Source organism: Plectropomus leopardus, chromosome 19, assembly GCF_026936395.1.
Source record: "Plectropomus leopardus strain MGB_pleo_1.0 chromosome 19, ASM2693639v1, whole genome shotgun sequence".
NCBI classification, from domain to species: Eukaryota; Metazoa; Chordata; class Actinopteri; order Perciformes; family Serranidae; genus Plectropomus; species Plectropomus leopardus.
This window is the reverse complement of record NC_142194.1, coordinates 21,005,026-21,026,755: the sequence shown is the minus strand read 5'-3', so window position 1 is coordinate 21,026,755 and position 21,730 is coordinate 21,005,026. Positions and strand designations below refer to the sequence as shown.

The following is a 21,730-nucleotide window of genomic DNA, read 5'->3' as shown; positions in this document are numbered from 1 at the left end:
TTCAACACTGTATAGTATTACATGCCTCTATGTGATATACTAAGTGGTTTTCAACTGTTTTTTGGACATGTCAAATTTTGACATTTTTGCCATACTATAGCCTTGCTTTTTTGGTCATTTTCACAACATGTTATTTTATATGTTTTTGGCCTGATTTCGGATGTTTTTTCAACACTATACACTATAACATGGCTCTACGTGCTATACTAAGTGGTTTTCAGCTGTTTTTTGGATATGTCAAATTTTGACATTTTCGCCATACTATAGCCTTGCTTTTTTGGTCATTTTTGAAACATGCTATTTTATGGGTTTTGGGGCCATTTTTGAATGTTGTTTCAACACTGCATATTATAACATGGCTCTACGTGCAGTACTAAGTGGTTTTCAGCTGTTTTTTGCACATGTCAAATTTTGACATTTTTGCCATACTATAGCCTTACTTTTTTGGTCATTTCTTCAACATGCTATTGTTTTGGTTTTGAAACCACTTTTGAACGTTTTTTCAACATTGTATACTATAACATGCCTGTATGTGATATACTAAGTGGTTTTCAGCTGTTTTTTGGACATGTCAAATTTTGACATTTTTGCCATACTATAGCCTTGCTTTTTTGATCATTTTCACAACATGTTATTTTATATGTTTTTGGCCTGATTTTGGATGTTTTTTCAACACTATACACTATAACATGGCTCTACGTGCTATACTAAGTGGTTTTCAGCTGTTTTTTGGACATGTCAAATTTTGACATTTTTGCCATACTATAGCCTTGCTTTTTTGGTCATTTTCACAACATGTTATTTTCTATGTTTTTGGCCTGATTTTGGATGTTTTTTCAACATGCTATTTTATGGGTTTTGGGGCCATTTTTGAATGTTCTTTCAACACTGCATATTATAACATGGCTCTACATGCAGTACTAAGTGGTTTTCAGCTGTTTTTTGGACATGTCAAATTTTGACATTTTCGCCATACTATAGCCTTGCTTTTTGGTCATTTTTGAAACATGCTATTTTATATGTTTTTGGCCTGATTTTGGATGTTTTTTCAACACTGTATAGTATGACATGCCTCTACGTGCTATACTAAGTGGTTTTCAGCTGTTTTTTAGACATGCCAAATTTGGACTTTTTCGCCATACTATAGCCTTGCTTTTTTTGGTCATTTCTTCAACATGCTATTTTTTTGGTTTTGAAACCACTTTTGAACGTTTTTTCAACACTGTATAGTATAACATGCCTCTATGTGATATACTAAGTGGTTTTCAACTGTCTTTTGGACATGTCAAATTTTGACATTTTTGCCATACTATAGCCTTGCTTTTTTGGTCATTTTTTCAACATGCCATTTTAATGGGTTTTGGGGCCATTTTTGAATGTTCTTTCAACACTGCATATTATAACATGGCTCTACGTGCAGTACTAAGTGGTTTTCAGCTGTTTTTTGCACATGTCAAATTTTGACATTTTTGCCATACTATAGCCTTGCTTTTTTGGTCATTTTTTCAACATGCTATTTTATATGCTTTTGGCCTGATTTTGGATGTTTTTTCAACACTGTATAGTATTACATGCCTCTACGTGCCATACTAAGTGGTTTTCAGCTGTTTTTTAGACATGCCAAATTTGGACTTTTTCGCCATACTATAGCCTTGCTTTTTTTTGGTCATTTCTTCAACATGCTATTGTTTTGGTTTTGAAACCACTTTTGAACGTTTTTTCAACATTGTATACTATAACATGCCTCTATGTGATATACTAAGTGGTTTTCAACTGTTTTTTGGACATGTCAAATTTTGACATTTTCGCCATACTATAGCCTTGCTTTTTTGGTCATTTTTTCAACATGCTATTTTATATGCTTTTGGCCTGATTTTGGATGTTTTTTCAACACTGTATAGTATAACATGCCTCTATGTGATATACTAAGTGGTTTTCAACTGTCTTTTGGACATGTCAAATTTTGACATTTTTGCCATACTATAGCCTTGCTTTTTTGGTCATTTTTTCAACATGCCATTTTAATGGGTTTTGGGGCCATTTTTGAATGTTCTTTCAACACTGCATATTATAACATGGCTCTACGTGCAGTACTAAGTGGTTTTCAGCTGTTTTTTGGATATGTCAAATTTTGACATTTTCGCCATACTATAGCCTTGCTTTTTTGGTCATTTTTGAAACATGCTATTTTATATGTTTTTGGCCTGATTTTGGATGTTTTTTCAACACTGTATAGTATGACATGCCTCTACGTGCTATACTAAGTGGTTTTCAGCTGTTTTTTAGACATGCCAAATTTGGACTTTTTCGCCATACTATAGCCTTGCTTTTTTTGGTCATTTCTTCAACATGCTATTGTTTTGGTTTTGAAACCACTTTTGAACGTTTTTTCAACACTGTATAGTATAACATGCCTCTATGTGATATACTAAGTGGTTTTCAGCTGTTTTTTGCACATGTCAAATTTTGACATTTTTGCCATACTATAGCCTTGCTTTTTTGGTCATTTTTGAAACATGCTATTTTATATGCTTTTGGCCTGATTTTGGATGTTTTTTCAACACTGTATAGTATGACATGCCTCTACGTGCTATACTAAGTGGTTTTCAGCTGTTTTTTGGATATGCCAAATTTTGACATTTTCGCCATACTATAGCCTTGCTTTTTTGGTCATTTTTTCAACATGCCATTTTAATGGGTTTTGGGGCCATTTTTGAATGTTCTTTCAACACTGCATATTATAACATGGCTCTACGTGCAGTACTAAGTGGTTTTCAGCTGTTTTTTGCACATGTCAAATTTTGACATTTTTGCCATACTATAGCCTTGCTTTTTTGGTCATTTTTGAAACATGCTATTTTATATGTTTTTGGCCTGATTTTGGATGTTTTTTCAACACTGTATAGTATGACATGCCTCTGCGTGCTATACTAAGTGGTTTTCAGCTGTTTTTTAGACATGCCAAATTTTGACTTTTTCGCCATACTATAGCCTTGCTTTTTTTGGTCATTTCTTCAACATGCTATTTTTTTGGTTTTGAAACCACTTTTGAACGTTTTTTCAACACTGCATATTATAACATGGCTCTACGTGCAGTACTAAGTGGTTTTCAGCTGTTTTTTGGATATGTCAAATTTTGACATTTTTGCCATACTATAGCCTTGCTTTTTTGGTCATTTTTGAAACATGCTATTTTATATGTTTTTGGCCTGATTTTGGATGTTTTTTCAACACTGTATAGTATGACATGCCTCTGCGTGCTATACTAAGTGGTTTTCAGCTGTTTTTTAGACATGCCAAATTTTGACTTTTTCGCCATACTATAGCCTTGCTTTTTTTGGTCATTTCTTCAACATGCTATTTTTTTGGTTTTGAAACCACTTTTGAACGTTTTTTCAACACTGTATAGTATAACATGCCTCTATGTGATATACTAAGTGGTTTTCAGCTGTTTTTTGCACATGTCAAATTTTGACATTTTTGCCATACTATAGCCTTGCTTTTTTGGTCATTTTTTCAACATGCTATTTTATATGCTTTTGGCCTGATTTTGGATGTTTTTTCAACACTGTATAGTATTACATGCCTCTACATGATATACTAAGTGGTTTTCAGCTGTTTTTTAGACATGCCAAATTTTGACTTTTTCGCCATACTATAGCCTTGCTTTTTTTGGTCATTTCTTCAACATGCTATTTTTTTGGTTTTGAAACCACTTTTGAACGTTTTTTCAACACTGCATATTATAACATGGCTCTACGTGCAGTACTAAGTGGTTTTCAGCTGTTTTTTGGATATGTCAAATTTTGACATTTTTGCCATACTATAGCCTTGCTTTTTTGGTCATTTTTGAAACATGCTATTTTATATGTTTTTGGCCTGATTTTGGATGTTTTTTCAACACTGTATAGTATGACATGCCTCTGCGTGCTATACTAAGTGGTTTTCAGCTGTTTTTTAGACATGTCAAATTTTGACTTTTTCGCCATACTATAGCCTTGCTTTTTTGGTCATTTTTTCAACATGCCATTTTAATGGGTTTTGGGGCCATTTTTGAATGTTCTTTCAACACTGCATATTATAACATGGCTCTACGTGCAGTACTAAGTGGTTTTCAGCTGTTTTTTGCACATGTCAAATTTTGACATTTTTGCCATACTATAGCCTTGCTGTTTTGGTCATTTTCACAACATGCTATTTTATATGCTTTTGGCCTGATTTTGGATGTTTTTTCAACTCTGTATAGTATTACATGGCTGTACGTGCTATACTAAGTGTTTTTCAGCTGTTTTTTGGATATGTCAAATTTTGACATTTTTGCCATACTATAGCCTTGCTTTTTTTGGTCATTTCTTCAACATGCTATTGTTTTGGTTTTGAAACCACTTTTGAACGTTTTTTCAACATTGTATACTATAACATGCCTCTATGTGATATACTAAGTGGTTTTCAACTGTTTTTTGGATATGTCAAATTTTGACATTTTCGCCATACTATAGCCTTGCTTTTTTGGTCATTTTTTCAACATGCTATTTTATATGTTTTTGGCCTGATTTTGGATGTTTTTTCAACACTGTATAGTATAACATGCCTCTATGTGATATACTAAGTGGTTTTCAACTGTTTTTTGGACATGTCAAATTTTGACATTTTTGCCATACTATAGCCTTGCTTTTTTGGTCATTTTTTCAACATGCCATTTTAATGGGTTTTGGGGCCATTTTTGAATGTTCTTTCAACACTGCATATTATAACATGGCTCTATGTGCAGTACTAAGTGGTTTTCAGCTGTTTTTTGGATATGTCAAATTTTGACATTTTTGCCATACTATAGCCTTGCTTTTTTTGGTCATTTTTTCAACATGCTATTTTATATGCTTTTGTCCTGATTTTGGATGTTTTTTCAACACTGTATAGTATGACATGCCTCTGCGTGCTATACTAAGTGGTTTTCAGCTGTTTTTTAGACATGCCAAATTTGGACTTTTTCGCCATACTATAGCCTTGCTTTTTTTGGTCATTTCTTCAACATGCTATTTTTTTGGTTTTGAAACCACTTTTGAACGTTTTTTCAACACTGTATAGTATAACATGCCTCTATGTGATATACTAAGTGGTTTTCAGCTGTTTTTTGCACATGTCAAATTTTGACATTTTTGCCATACTATAGCCTTGCTTTTTTGGTCATTTTCACAACATGCTATTTTATATGTTTTTGGCCTGATTTTGGATGTTTTTTCAACACTGTATAGTATTACATGCCTCTACATGATATACTAAGTGGTTTTCAACTGTTTTTTGGACATGTCAAATTTGGACGTTTTCGCCATACTATAGCCTTGCTCTTTTGGTCATTTTTGAAACATGCTATTTTATATGTTTTTGGCCTGATTTTGGATGTTTTTTCAACACTGTATAGTATGACATGGCTCTGCGTGCAATACTAAGTGGTTTTCAACTGTTTTTTGCACATGTCAAATTTTGACATTTTTGCCATACTATAGCCTTGCTTTTTTGGGTTATTTTTTCAACATGGTATTTTATATGTTTTGGGGCAGATTTTGGATGTTTTTTCAACACTATACACTATAACATGCCTCTACGTGCTATACTAAGTGGTTTTCAGCTGTTTTTTGGATATGCCAAATTTTGACATTTTTGCCATACTATAGCCTTGCTTTTTTGGTCATTTTCACAACATGCTATTTTATATGTTTTTGGCCTGATTTTGGATGTTTTTTCAACTCTGTATAGTATTACATGGCTGTACGTGCTATACTAAGTGTTTTTCAGCTGTTTTTTGGATATGTCAAATTTTGACATTTTTGCCATACTATAGCCTTGCTTTTTTGGTCATTTTTTCAACATGCTATTTTATATGCTTTTGGCCTGATTTTGGATGTTTTTTCAACACTGTATAGTATTACATGCCTCTACGTGCTATACTAAGTGGTTTTCAGCTGTTTTTTAGACATGCCAAATTTTGACTTTTTCGCCATACTATAGCCTTGCTTTTTTTGGTCATTTCTTCAACATGCTATTTTTTTGGTTTTGAAACCACTTTTGAACGTTTTTTCAACACTGTATAGTATTACATGCCTCTATGTGATATACTAAGTGGTTTTCAGCTGTTTTTTAGACATGCCAAATTTTGACATTTTTGCCATACTATAGCCTTGCTTTTTTGGTCATTTTTTCAACATGCTATTTTATATGTTTTGGGGCAGATTTTGGATGTTTTTTCAACACTGTATAGTATTACATGCTTCTACGTGCAATACTAAGTGGTTGTCAGCTGTTTTTTGAACATGTCAAATCTTGACATTTTCACTATAATATACCCTTGCTTTTTTGGCCATTGATACAAACACAGTTCGCAATGGGGAACAGGGAAGGAACACACACAAAATCCTTGGAGGGTATTGTGAATTAAGGTGTATTTATTTAAAAAAAAGGAAACGTGGATATGAAGTACAAAACAGATAAGGGCTGGCAGGTGCTGTCAAAACAATGAAATAAATCTCACAAAAAGAGGACTCCTTAAAGCAAAACTGGAGCAGACTATCTAAGCTCAAGATTATAGTGCCAAATAACTCAGATATCTTTTAAAAAAACCTAACTAACTACTCTGGTGACTTAGTGAAAAACATAAAGACAAATGACCAGCACCCCTAAACCTAGTGAAACTAAACAATGACAAAACCTATGGTGAGTGCAGTACGAAATCAGCATTTTAGTCTTACCCTGGCCCAAATTTGGGACACGCACAGGAATCGAGTTTGCTTACAATTTACACAATTCACAAGCAACAATGACAAGGTACGGGTGGTGTCTGCCACCATCAGTAGAGCACACCGGACTTTTATAACCAACTTCCCTCCTGGATTGGTGAAGCCCCACACTGACCAGTCGCAGCAATCACCAGCCACCGGGAAAGGACACGCTCTCTGGGGACAGCTGTAACTCAATTTGATGGTTAGATACACACGCACATATACATTCATCCACATATGGCAAGAGGAGGAGATTAGAGCTCACGGCTCAGGGCCGTAATAGTCATTTTTTTACACATGCTATTTTATCTGGTTTTGTGCCAATTTTGGATGTTTTTTCAACACTGTATTCCATAACATGCCTCTATGTGCTATACTAAGTGGTTTTCAGCTGTTTTTTGGACATGTCAAATTTTGACATTTTTGCCATACTATAGCCTTGCTTTTTTTGTCATTTTTTAAACACGCTATTGTATATGTTTTTGGCCTGATTTTGGATGTTTTTTCAACACTGTATACTATAACATGGCTCTACGTGCAATACTAAGTGGTTTTCTAGCTGATTTTTGCACATGTCAAATTTGGACTTTTTCGCCATACTATAGCCTTGCTTTTTTTGTCATTTTTTAAACACGCTATTGTATATGTTTTTGGCCTGATTTTGGATGTTTTTTCAACACTGTATACTATAACATGGCTCTACGTCCTATACTAAGTGCTTTACAGCTGTTTTTTGGATGTGTCAAATTTTGACATTTTTGCCATACTATAGCCTTGGTTTTTTGGTCATTTCTTCAACATGGTATTTTATATGTTTGGGGGCCATTTTTGAATGTTCTTTCAACACTGCATATTATAGCATGGCTCTACGTGCAATACTAAGTGGTTTTCTAGCTGATTTTTGCACATGTCAAATTTGGACTTTTTCGCCATACTATAGCCTTGCTTTTTTGGTCATTTTTTAACATGCTATTGTATATGTTTTTGGCCTGATTTTGAATGTTCTTTCAACACTGCATATTCTAACATGGCTCTACATGCAATACTAAGTGCTTTACAGCTGTTTTTTGTACGTGTCAAATTTTGACTTTTTCGCCATACTATAGCCTTGCTTTTTTGGTCATTCTTTCAGGATGCTGTTGTGTTGGTTTTGGGGCCAATTTTGGATGTTATTTTAACATGGTATAATAAAACATACCTCTATGTGCTATGCTAAGTGGCTATCAGCTGTTTTTTGGACGTGTCAAATTTTGACATTTTTGCCATACTATAGCCTTGCTTTTTTGGTTATTTCTTCAACATGCTATTTTTTTGGTTTTGAAACCACTTTTGGATGTTTTTTCAACACTGTATACTATAACATGCCTCTATGTGATATACTAAGTGGTTTTCAGCTGTTTTTTAGACATGCTAAATTCAAAACATCCAAAATCAGGCCCCAAAACCCAAAAAAGAGCATGTTGAAGAAATGACCAAAATAGCAAGGCTATAGTATGGCAAAAATGTCAAAATTTGACATGTCCAAAAAACAGCTGATAGCCACTTAGTATAGCACGTAGAGGCATGTTATGTTATACCATGTTAAAATAACATCCAAAATTGGCCCCAAAACCCAAAAAATAGCACTGTGAAAGAATGACCAAAAAAGCAAGGCTATAGTATGGCGAAAAGGTCAAAATTTGACATCCAAAAAACAGCTGAAACCCAATTAGTAAAGCACGGAGAGTCATGTCATAGTATACAGCATTTTTAGCAAAACTATAGTATGGCTTTTTTGGTCATTTTTTCGACATGTTATATATTGTTGTTTTGGGCCACTTTTTACAACATTGCATGCTATGGCGTGTCTCAGCATGCTATTTTATGCTGATTTCAACTGTTTTTAGCTGTTTTTGGGACATGTCAAATTTTGACATTTTTGGCAATGCTATAGTATGGCTTTTTTGGTCATTTTTTCAACATGGTATACTTTGGTGGTTAGGGCTGTTTTTGCAACATTCTATGCCATGGCGTGTCTTGGCATGCTATTTTATACTGTTTTCAGCTGTTTTAAGCAATTTTTTGGACATTTTGACATTTTTAGCCATTCTGTAGTATGGCTTCTTTGGTACTTTTTTTCGACATGCAATATTATGGTGTTTTGGACTGTTTTTCCAACATTCTATGCCATGACGTGGTCATCATCTCATCGTCATTTCAAAATCGTATAAAAAGTCATACTATGGTATGTCGTCTAAAATCGCACAAAAAAAGCAGTAGCATGTGTTCTTTAGCATTTCGCACACCTCATTATGAAAAGGTCACAGTATAGTATGTAGTACAAAGTAGCATAAAAAACAATCGTGAAGCATTTCTTACAAAAAATATAGCATAGCATCCAAAACAAGGTTTTAAATTTCAGCATGGCTTTCAAATTTCATGAAAGTCAGTATGATATGAAATAAACATTCCCTTGAAGACATTATTGTTGTATGCCATAAAAATTACATAAAAAAATATCATTTTAGAGTATGGCATTAAAATTTAATCATTGTTTCGTCATTGTTTAGTATGTCATAAAAAAATGTCATTCATAATAATTTTCTTTTTTTTTTCTGTTTAGATCCGGTGTTGTCTTTCAAAGGGCTGACTCGAGCTTTGGTCCCTGAGCTCGCTGTAGACCAGCAGCCAGCAACGGCCTCCTCGTCCTCCTGCCTGCCTCCTCCCAAAGACTGTGACCTAGACACTGAGAGCACTGTCCTATGAGGAGGAGAAGACTCCCTCTGGTCCAGTACCCCTCCACACACCTCCTCTCATTATACACAAATCTCATATAGTCTGCAGCCCATATCTGCAGCCCTCCTGTGCCGTCAACTTTAAATAATGACATCAAGCACCATCTGGCAGCCATAATGGAGGTCCACACTGTGTGTTGATGCTTTGGGAATCGCTCATTTCACCAGTTACACGTGATGATTCATTTAATTCTCAGCAGTTTGAAGCCATTATTTACTAACTGAGCATCCTTTTTGTTGACCTCCATCCTGGCGTTAGATGTGCTCATGTGGAGACTATACACTGCGAACACACCCATGCCATCTCTCTCTTTAAACTGCGCTCCAGACAATCAAACAGTGGAGGATTCACCAGTTAACGCCGTCAGACAACGAGCAATACAAAGCATGGGTACAGAGCGAGGGAACGCCAAAATATGGACTTACGAGGCGCGTTTGGAATTTGGTGTGGGATTTTTTTTTTTTTTTTGATGATGATGGAAAAATGGCCTTAGAACATGATTTTGAGAAAAGGTATTTCTACAACACAGAGGGGGGAAGGGGGGAAAGGTAGAAACCAAAACTGTTAAAGTGTAGCTGGTGACTGCAGGTTTCCAGTCGTCTCAAACACTTGATTTTTGTATCATCCTTCTTTTTTTTTCCTCTCTTTCTCACTCCTGTATTTATTTACCGATTTAAAAACACACATTCCCTGTGGCTTGACGTAATTAATGCAGTCTTTAAATGTAAATCATGCCTTATGGGTTCCTCGTAGAACCGTGTTAATAAGCAGCATTATATATTTACTGTATGGAGGATATACTTGGCTCCGAGTACTACAGTATTTTCCAAGAAGCTGTCTTGGCAACGAGTTTGTTTCAGGGACGTAAGGACGTTTCGACGCTCTGCAATAGAAGTCTTGTGTATTTAAATGGTTGATGTGTTCAGAAGTAGCAGCGGCCTGAACACTGTCCGTATTTTTCTGTTTTCCCATCTATCTTCTCCAGATTTCCGCGGGGTTGCGTGCGAGTGAATGTAGTTAACGGACGTTTTTTTCGCAGCCTGAACAGAAAGACGCAGAAACAACTGATGTTGCACTTGATGAGCGGTTTCCTTTAGAGGATTTTTTTTCAGTCTTTCCCACTGAGCTGAGATAAGCAGCGCTGTGAACCTCAGTAGTGATGTGGCGTTAGATTTTGGCCGGTCAAAAAAGAAAAAAGGAAAAAAGCTTTGTTGTATTTTCTGTGTTCGCTTCTTTTTTTTTGCTTTTTGGCCTCAATGTGATGCAGAGTGAACTGACCTGATATGGTACCAATGGTGAAAGTCTTGGATGCTGCAGTTGCCCTGAAAACATTTTGTTTTTCAGAGACAATCGAGCGTCATAATCCCCTCCTCTCTCTCTCTCTCTCTCTCTCTCACTGCTCCTGAACCTCGCTGCCTTATCCCCGTGCATCGAAAGCGCTCGCCATCTCCACGCTCTGCAAGACGAACAAACGCCATTAAAGTAGAAATGCTGCATTTTTAAGCTCCATAGTTTTGTATGTATGCCGTCTGGTGAGCTGAAATATGGAATAAAAACATGTAATATGAACGCTTTCCAAAGAAAATAAAGTATATGAAGAAACTATTGAAATCGTGGGTTATATTTTTGTGTACAAACAACTTTCAAGCATTTGAAAGCAAAAAACAAAGGGTCAAAACTTGAAACCAATAACTAAATCAACAGAAGTGTATTTATTTTAAACAGAAATATCCAGAGAGGGGAAATAATGCTACCAGCTGCACATCTTAACACGTTTAACTGCACCAACATGCAACAAAATTTAGACGAGAAGCACTGTCACTACACCGGCAGCAGCTAGGGTTGCATTTTTATGAGTTCACCCCGTGTACTAAAGCTGCGCAGAGAGAAGAAATCATTTCCTGACATAAGAAAATAAACTCGGGGGACAAACAAGCACACGATACAAAATGAAAATAACGAGCAGTGCATAGCAAAAACTGTAAATGTACAACAATAGTTCATTGACATAAATACAACACAGCTACAGGTCCACTGTACTGTAGATGAGTCATGAGATCACCAAAAGCAGGAAATGACCATTTACAGTACTTTTCCTCGTGCATTTGACGATTATTCACTCAGCAGCTGCCCACTTGTTCAAGCTGCATTCACAACATTCGAGAGACACTTGACAAAGTGCAGAACTGTCAGCAGTCCTCTCTGCACAGTAAAGCTGCCTCTCGTCTCTCTGCACTGACAGAAAGACGTCCGCCCACGCGCTGCAGGAAACAGACGATTTCTGAGCTGATGTAGTCAGCGTTGCCTCGCTGTTAAAGGTGTACTGAGGGATGTTTTGTAAATAAATCTGTCTTAATGAATTCATCTCGAGACCTCACAGGCAGAGGAATCACGCTGATGCTGAATGGCCGAAAATAAACTGTTGCTTAGAGGCCTCCCAGTTCACGATCAGACAGATTTCAAGGTTGAGTCCAGTTGGATAGTCTGTGACCTCATGTCTTCATCCTCACTCACACACGTTAAGAGAGCTGAAGCCAAAGTTGCCGCTTTGTTACTGATGTGATTTTTCTCAAAGCAACAGATTATGCTACAAAAATTATGGAAGGAAGGTGAAGGCAAAATAGCTTACATTTTTACTTGATACGTAATTGTAAAATTGACCACCACGGATTAAATTTTTATAAGTTTGAAATACCACATAATTTTGATTAATCAACCCGTTTATTTCAATTTATTTGGTTTGAATTTTCCTTTTTCAACATTCAGCAAATTTTAATACTTTTATTTTTTAAGATTCACAAATTCACAAAAAAAAATGTCATGAAGCGTTTCTTGTGACTAAGAATTTAGGCTAAGACATGTCTGATCAGTTCCTTTGAGGCTCGTTTGCTGATGGTGATGTTTTCTTTAAACATCATGAATTTCTGTATCCCAGATTTATGGAGATCTATTTTGAGTAACCTCATTTTTTTTACTTAACTTTGATCTTTAGATCTGAAAATAACCAGATGAGTATTAGCCATTAAAATTCCATACATTTTCTAAATCTAAATTTACGAATGGGGACAAAAAATTGATATTAACTTTTTGAAAATATAAGATCTTACAATTGGATATTTCAAAGACGGGAATTCAAACCATTGAAATGAAAAAAGCAACACTTGTGTGCGGTTGTTACCATTTTTTTAAGAGAAGATAAATTAATAAATTATTTAAATATTGACAAGAAAAGTCTGATTTATTTTTGAGTAAACTAATTGTTATATTAGTTGTTAGATTAGTTGACTAATCAAACAATACTTGATAGATTCATTTAAGAAAAATGCTAATCGATAGATGCAGCCCTATATAAGTTTAACGTTAATTTCAATAGTAAGAATCAAAATTAAATAAATTCATAATTAGGCATAACAATGTAAAAAAACCCAAATCTCTTAAGCATTGTTTTGCTTCCACAGTATGACTGACTGATCCTTAAAGAAAATTTAGGAGTGTGATAAATGGTGTACTGCAAGTGACAAAAGTGAACCAGCGCTCCATGTGGATGACTTTGACTTTAGCTCCCTTTAAAAGGAGAGGGAAAAGATCGTTTTATCATTTTCCAATAATAGATGCCCTCTTAATTCACATTAGGTGGATGAAAAAAACCTCTCACATCAAGTTTTTCTGAATGAAATGCTGCTGTATGGGAGGCTGCGAGTTGTATGAACTGATCCTGGCTCTGTACATGCTCACTAAACCACGCTTACCTTGAAAACTGTTGTCAGTCTACATCTGCGCTTAATCTTTACAATTTCAAATATGATCTGATAGAAAATATAAACTTTATATAGTCATGTATTAAACATAGCAAGTAATCTGTTAATATTTGATCACTTACATCTCATTTTAATGCAGCATCGAGATGCACCGGGGCAAACAGATGTACACGGACAGTTCCTCTATCTGTCTGTATCTTTTAATCTACCTCCTCTGTCATGTGAATTAAAAAGAGATGTAAATAATGTCATCAGTGTGCAGTGAGTTCACCTGCTGCTCCACCCAGCACCTGAAGAAACAGTAACGCAGCACACGGGACGCTCAACAGCTGCTGTTAGATCCTGCTTGCTATAGATGACATGGTCTCAGTACCTGTTGGTTCGAGTGTCTGTGTTTGATCTTGGCACTTTGGTTGTAGAGAGCAGAGTGAAAATGGTGCCAACCGGCCCGTCGGTGTGGCCCGACATCCGCCCGTGTTTGGCGCTCCTACCAGGCCAGAGGGGAAGACAGCCGGGGGCTTCTGGGGTTTTCTGGAGACTGGGTCTCACTGAGAGCTCTCTGCAACAAAAAAACATCATCTCAGGTGATTTCAATTTATTTATTAATATTTTCAATATTGGAGCTTCTTCCACAGACAGCAGCACTTTGCAGCTGGAACACGTTATAGCTGCAGGCTGGTCTGTGTAAGAACGCCAGCTGAACACGTTGTTGTTCTGCAGGTGTGACTCTGTCAAACACCGTCAGCAACAAGTCAGACTCATCCCAGCTCACCTCAAACTTGCACATGAACTCTGCAAAGATACCGAAGAAGGACTCGGTGCTGGTGGACTTGCTGTCCTCCCCAAAGAAGGAGGCCACCTTTGAGAACTCCTCCATGGCCCGTGTCTGCAAGGACTCCAGAGACTGGATCGCAGGGTGGCTGTTCTCCAAAAAGCTCTGGGAGAGCAAAAGGTAACGTTTTAAAAAAAGCATGATTCAATGATTTTTTTCCTGCCATTTTGGATAATATGATGATAAAGCGTGACATTTTTATGCAATACTACGACAATATTATGACATACTATTCTATGAATTTTTTATGGGGTTTTGGATGACACTCTATATTGTGACTTTGTTATACAATTTTGAACAACATATTATACTATGCATTTTTTATTGAGTGACTTTGGACCACACACCATACTATGCCCCTTCCTGAGCTACCACCTTATCGTGGTGGAGGGGTTTGTGTGTCCCAATGATCCTAGGAGCGCAGTTGTCGGGGGCTTTATGCCCCTGGTAGGGTCACCCATGGCAAACAGGTCCTAGGGGAGGGACCAGACAAAGTGTAGCTCACAGGACCCCTTATGAAGAAAAATATAAATGGTTCAAAGTTTCCCTCACCCAGATGCGGGTCACCGTGGCCCCCCCCGGAGTCAGGCCTTAGGGTGGGGCTCAATGGCCGGGCCTTTACCCATGGGGCCCGGCCGGGCATAGCCCAAAGAGGCAACGTGGGACCTCCTTCCCGTGGACTCACCACCCAAAGGAGGGGCCAAAGGGGTCGGGTGCGATGTGAGTTGGGTGGCAGCCGAAGGCGGGGACCTTGGCGTTCCGATCCTCAGCTGCAGAAGCGAGCTCTGGGGACGTGGAATGTCACCTCTGTGGTGGGGAAGGAGTCTGAGCTGGTGTGCAAGGTTGAGAAATTCCGACCAGATATAGTCGACCTCACCTCGACAAATAGCATGGACTCTGGAACCAGTCTTCTCACGAGGGGTTAGACTCTCTTCCACTCTGGAGTTTCCCCTGGTGAGAGGCGCTGGGTAGGTGTGGCAATACTTATTGCCTCCCGGCTCAGTGCCTGTATGTTGGGAGTTTACCCCAGTGGATGAGTGGGTAGGCTAGGAGTCTATAGAGGGAGTGCTGGAGAGTGATCCTTCTGGGGTGTCCCTCATTCTGCTGCGGGACTTCAAGGCTCACGTTGGCAGCGACAGTGAGTCCTGGAGGGGTGTCATCAGGAGGAATGGCCCCCCGATCTGAACTCGAGCTGTGTTTTTTTATTGGACTTCTGTGCTTGCCACAGATTGTCCAGAACGAGCATCATGTTCACGCATAAGGGTGTCCATATGTGCACTTGGCACCAGGACACCCTAGGCCACAGTTCAATGATTGACTTTGTAGTCATGTCATCAGACTTGCAGCTGCATGCCTTGGACACTCGGGTAAAGAGAAGGGCGGAGCTGTCAACCAATCACCACCTGGTGGTGAGTTGGCTCTGATGGTGGGGGAGGACGCCGGTCAGACCTGGCAGACCCAAACGCATTGTGAGGGTCTGCTGTGAACGTCTGGCAGAGTCTTCCATCAGATATAGCTTCAACTCCCAACTCCGGGAGAGCTTCGACCATGTCCAGAGGGAGGTGGGAGACATTGAGTCCGAGTGGGCCGTGTTCCGTGCCTCCATTGTTGAGGCAGCTGATTGGTGCAGTGGCCGTAAGGTGGTCGGTGCCTGACGTGGCGGCAACACCCTAATCCTTTGGTGGACACTGGCGGGGAGGGATGCCGTCAAGCTGAAGAAGGAGACCTATCGTGCCTTCTTGGCCTGTGGGACTCTGGAGGCAGCAGACAGGTACCGGCAGGCCAAGCGGAGTGCAGCTATGGGGGTTGCTGGGGCAAAAATCCGGGTGTGGGAGGAGTTCGGTGAGGCCATGGAGAAAGACTTCTGGATGGCTTTGAAGAGGTTCTGGTCCACCATCCTGCGTCTCAGGAGGGGGAAGCAGTGCTCTGTCAACACTGTGTATGGTGGGGACGGTGCGCTGCTGACCTCAACTCGGGATGTTGTGGATTAGTGGAAGGAATACTTCGAAGACCTCCTCAATCCCACCGTCTTTGAGGGAACATGGAAGTTTGCCTAACCAGTCCACATGTGCTTTGTGGACTTGGAGAAGGCATTCGACTGTGTCCCTCGGGGAGTCATGTGGGAGAATAGGGTATCGGACCCCCTGATACGGGCCGTCTGCTCCCTGTACGACCGGTGCCAGAGCTTGGTCCACATTGCCAGCAGTAAGTCAGACTCGTTTCCAGTGAGGGTTGGACTCCGCCAGGGCTGCCCTTTGTCACTGATTGTGTTCATAACTTTTATGGACAGAATTTCTAGGTGCAGCCAGGGTGTTGAGGGGGTCCTGTTCGGTGACCTCAGGAATGGGTCGCTGCTTTTTGCTGATGATATGGTCCTGTTGGCTTCATCAGGCTGTGACCTTCAGCTATCACTGGATCGGTTCGCAGCCGGTTGTGAAGCAGCACCACCAAATCCGAGACCATGGTTCTCAGCCGGAAACAGTGCCCTCTCCAGATTGGGGAGAAGTTCCTGCCCCAAATGGAGGAGTTTAAGTACCTGGGGGTCTTGTTCAGGAGTGAGGGAAGGATGTAGCGGCAGATCGACAGGTGGATCGGTGCAGCATCTGCAGTAATGCGGACTCTGCACCGATCTGTCGTGGTGAAGAGGGAGCTGAGCCAAAAGGCAAAGCTCTTGCTTTACCGGTCAACCTTCGTTCCTACCCTCACCTATGGTCACGAATTTTGGGTAGTGACCGAAAGAACAAGATCATGGAAATTAGCCTCCTCCGTAGGGTGGCTGGGTTCTCCCTTAGAGATAGGGTGAGAAGCTCCACCACCTGGGAGGAGCTCAGAGTAGAGCCACTGCTCCTCCGCTTTGAGAAGAGCTAGATGAGGTGGCTCGGGCATCTAATTAGAATGCCTCCTGAACGCCTCCCTGGTGAGGTGTTCAGAGCACGTCCCACCGGTAGGAGACCACGAGGGAGACACAGGAGACGCTGGAGAGACTATGTCTCTCAGCTCGCCCGGGCACCTCGGGATCCCCTGAGAAGAGCTGGCCGAAGTGGCCAGGGAGAGGGAAGTCTGGGCAGCTGCCCCCGCAACCTGACCCCGGATAAGCGGAGAAGAAGGTGAAGGTGAAAGCTGACCATACTATGACATTTTATTGCTATTCTGGATGACATACTATAGTTTTATTTTCTTATACTATTTTGGGTGACATACTATAGTATGACTTTTTTTGTGATTTTGAAAGACATACTATACTATGATGTTTTTATGTTATTTTCAACACACTATAGTATGACTTTTTCCTGCAGTTTTGTTTGACATACTATAGAAATTCTGACTTTTTAATATGATTTTTAACAATATACAATAGTATTACTTTTTATACTATTTTGGAAGACATACTATAGTATGACTTTTTTAAGCGGTTTTGGACGACTACTATAGGCAATACAATTTTTATGCGATTTTGTATGAATATTATAGTATTACTTTTTTATACAATTTTGAACGACATACTATATTATGACATTTTAATGTGATTCTGGATGACATACTATAGAATTAAATTTTTTATACTCTTTTGGACAGCATACTATAGTATTACTTTGTTTTGCAATTTTGAACAACATACTATACTATGAATTTTTTGTGTGTGATTTTGGACGACATGCTAATATTTGACATTTTAATGCAATTTTTAGACAACACATTATAGTATGACTTTTTTACACAATTTTGGACGACATACTATAGTATGACTTTTTTGTGCCATTTGGGACAGCATACTATAGTATGACTTTTTTGTGATTTTGTGACATACTATACTATGATTTATTTTTTCGGTTTTATACGACATACTTTATTATGACCTTTTTGTGCTATATTGGATGACATAACATACTAAGAGGTTTTTGTGCTATCTTGGACGACCTACTATACTATGAAAGTTTTATGCTATTTTGGATGACATACTAAAGTGCATCTTTTTTATGCTAATTTTGGTGATCATTTTACAATATTTCTTTTTTCAATGCCATTTTGGAACACATACTGAACTACAACTTCTTTATGCTATTTTTGATGCCATACAATAACATGATTTAGAGAACACACTATACAATAAATTCTTTATGCAATTTTTGATGTACTACAATACTTTGACTGTTTTGATGACATTTTTAGGACATATTTTACTATGATGCTTTTCCATTTAATATTTAAGGCATACTATACTAAAACTTGTTTGATTAAATTTTTAGGACATACCATACAATGACTTTTTGAGTGATATTCCTAAGATATGTTATACTGTGACTTTTTCATGAAATTTAAAAGCTGTTAGTGTTTGATGGTAACGTACGCTCATGACAGAGGCAAAGTGGTCCTCAGAGGTGGGCGGGATCTTCAGACAGGCCTTCCTGATGTCCAGGATGGTGTTATGAAGGTCACTCAGCTCTGCTGTGATGGCCCTCTGGTTCACTAAACACATGGAAATATGAGTCAAAACAACAGCAAGAAATTGTGCAAATCAGACTTTAAACAACCTGGCAGGGTTCCCAGGGTCATTTATTTTTCAGGCTTGAAAAGTCAAGGAATTAGTAAAAAAAACACTGAAAGTTTTGAAACAGTCAGGGAATTTTGATCCGTGTAATGAAATTATTACAGTAATCTTTCTTGGATAACCTTTCATGTCATGTAATGTAATTACAGTTACAATAAAATTCTCCCTGCAATTCATTTCTCCCTTTGTGTATGCCAGCTAGCTGAAATTATGTTTAAATACAGTTTTAATCTGATGTCTTGCACAACAGTGGGAAAGTTGTGCAAGGACATATATATATATATATGAATATATATATATATATATATATATATATGAATATATATATATAATTTTATATTTTTTCTTATGAGTTCTTTAAAAGATATTGAAAAGTTTTGAATTTTTGTCGTTTAAAGTGTTTGGGAACTCTGTCCTGGTAACATTAAATAAACAGCGTAAATCGAAACTCACTGTGCACTACATAGATATTAGTATTTTACAGGATGGAGAAACTGTATTCTGCTACTAAATGATTATCAGGAGGAAGAAGCAGAGTTAAAATTGTCGTACCCTTGGCTGCCAGAGGCACTGTGGTCAGGTCTCTGGAGAAGTTGAGCAGCTCAGGGAAGTGTTGGCACAGAGACTTGGCCAGAATGTGTAGGAAGGTAGATTTCCCGTCTACTGTTTTGGTTGTACTCAGCTGTGGGATAAAAAGGAATAAATGAATGAATAATAACCAACGTTAGAATGAACACGATGTCATGAAGGAGCAGGTGACAATGCTGTACCTCAGTTAGGAAGTTGATCTTAAAGCTGGTTGTCCTGTGGCTCTTGGGCTGCCCATTGTTCAGGTAATTTCCCATCGCAAGGACAAACTGTAGGCAAAGAAAGCATTTGATGACCACTATCAATATACCTAAAATCAAAATTCTAAGCAGTTCATCCTTGACTCAAAGTAGAAGTTTGTGCTAAATTTCAAGAAATTCCCTCAAGGTGTTCTTGAGATGACACGTTAATGAGAATGAGACAGATGCAAGGTCACAGTGACCATGAGCTTTGATCATCAGAATCAAATCAGTTCATAGTTTAGTCCACGTGTACGTTTGTGCCAAATTTGAAAAAAAATACCTGAAAGGTGTTCTTAAGATGTTGTGTTCTTGTGAAAGAGATGGATGCAGGGCCACACTGACCTTGACATTGGATCACCAAAATTTAATCATTCTATGTATCCAAGTGGACATTTGCGCCAAATTTGAACAAAAAACTAATTGTGTCACGCTCAAAGGATTTTTTACCTCGAGGATTTTGGCAAGTTTCTTGCTGCTTTTCAGCTCCACTGAAGCCTTGTAGATGTAATCGTATGCAACCTTCATCTCCTCCGTCCTCTCCTGCAGGGTCGTTTTGAAGTGGAGGCTCCGCAGACGGGTTTTATACTCTGGCACCATCAGCATCTGAAACACACAAAACAATCATTCACTCAAATCTTTCCACCGTGCTTTTATCACACTTCTTGGAGTTTTCTGTTTGTGTACCTGGAAGATGAACTGGTCGGGCTCACTCAGCTTGGCTGGATCCTGTTCGAACTGTTCGTACTGTTTGACCTCTTCGTCATCCGGCGCATACAGCAGCAGCTGCTTGATGTGAGCCGGCTCTAGCCTGTCGGTAGTCATGTTCATTAGGACCTGACGCAGCTCGCTGGTGGAGAGCTTCAGATGGGCAATGAGGATGGCTGCAGAGAGGAGGAGGAGGAGTTATTTCTTGTTTTTTCACATAACAAAGACAATCACTGTGTCCCTTTGACAATATGTCATTTTCCACTGTGTATTATTCATATTTTATACTCTGTTCTACTTTGGTGATAGATTATCAAATCAAAAATTCATGGATAAACATTAACAAAAGATATACATTGTTATATGGGTATGATAATACAAGGGAAAAGAACATAATTTACAGTATAACATAATACAGTTTATGGAATAGAACAGTGTAACAATATATTCTTAAACAGAGGAGACATTAACTTTGTAAACAAATAGTTTTTTGTGTTTTTGTGAAAATGAGCAATTTCTAATTTTATTTGAGGTACATTTAGATAATATCACAATCAAGATACTATGACAATAGATAAATCCTAAAAGTAAATTATACCACTTTTGTACAACTCAGACTATTTACATCAGAAACCAAAATAAATAAAAGAAAATGAGCCTTTCACACGTATTACAGTATTCTACTGTTGCTTTTGCTTCAGATATGAGGACGAGGGACGATCAGTAAATCAAAGCAAGCTTGCCTCATATAAAATAACATAATATTTAAGGATCTGTCTCACCGGCCAAAAGAAGTTTTTCATGTTATGGTGTAAACTGTGTTTTCATCCAAACAAAGTTTGCAGTGGTTATTTCCTGTAGCATTATACAATTAGCAATATAACTGTATAACATGCTTTTATATTTAAACATTATGTTCCCGTTTTATTTCTGGTAACTGTTGGTATTGTGTATTTATATTTGCTTCCCATGAAAGAACAAAACCTGAAAGTGTATTCAGACCTTATTTCTAAACAAAACCCTATAGACTAGATGAGGGGACAGGAAGAGCAAAAATGCAAACTCATATCCATGTTTTAGGACTCTTTACATTATCAGCATTTAAACAACTTACTGACTGTTGATCGTGAGATTGCATTTACATGGGGCAGGCTCCCAGCATGCATTGGGGCGACAGATTCAATACAACTGTCATTTTTAAGTTAAATGTTACCAGTGAATGTGACCAAAGTACATGTGATGTTGGCGCATGATCGCTCCTGTGGACATAGAGACATAATGGTGCAACTTTTTAATAAGGCACAAAGTGATAAAGAATAAGAATATCCTAAATGGTTAAGTGGAGGCTGTCATTCCTCTTGTTTTGCGGATTTGGGTCACCAAGCAGAGACACATTTTCATCCTGACAATATGAACAGAAAAAGATTAAGAAAAGATAAAACTTTATTTATCTTGAGGGAAACTGTTTAGCAGCAGTTGTGATACAAAGTCAGAGGAGTGCAGATACA

General features: G+C 38.3%; 2 protein-coding genes across 8 annotated transcripts in view; one reads left to right on the top strand and one right to left on the bottom strand.

Annotated features, from left to right (window-relative positions):
- arhgap17a (Rho GTPase activating protein 17a) overlaps positions 1-11,159 on the top strand; it is a 53,361-nt gene extending 42,202 nt beyond the window's left edge. For 3 of the 4 annotated variants that reach the window (XM_042507508.2, XM_042507507.2, XM_042507510.2), the window contains one exon: positions 9,376-11,159. In XM_042507508.2, coding sequence (XP_042363442.2) covers positions 9,376-9,518 — 143 coding nt within the window. In that variant the 3' untranslated portion in view covers positions 9,519-11,159. The remainder of the gene's footprint in view (positions 1-9,375) is intronic. The other variant, XM_042507509.2, reaches the window with a different exon arrangement.
- Positions 11,160-12,506: 1,347 nt separating this feature from the next.
- The window catches only part of grid2ipb (glutamate receptor, ionotropic, delta 2 (Grid2) interacting protein, b), a 54,224-nt gene continuing 45,000 nt past the window's right edge, over positions 12,507-21,730 (bottom strand). For all 4 annotated transcript variants that reach the window (XM_088070281.1, XM_088070279.1, XM_088070280.1 and 1 more), the window contains 7 exons: positions 20,202-20,398; positions 19,965-20,120; positions 19,458-19,544; positions 19,240-19,369; positions 18,487-18,605; positions 14,079-14,243; positions 12,507-13,865 (listed from right to left, as the gene is read on the bottom strand). In XM_088070281.1, the coding sequence (XP_087926407.1) occupies positions 13,794-13,865; positions 14,079-14,243; positions 18,487-18,605; positions 19,240-19,369; positions 19,458-19,544; positions 19,965-20,120; positions 20,202-20,398 (926 nt within the window). In that variant the 3' untranslated portion in view covers positions 12,507-13,793. The remainder of the gene's footprint in view (positions 13,866-14,078; positions 14,244-18,486; positions 18,606-19,239; positions 19,370-19,457; positions 19,545-19,964; positions 20,121-20,201; positions 20,399-21,730) is intronic.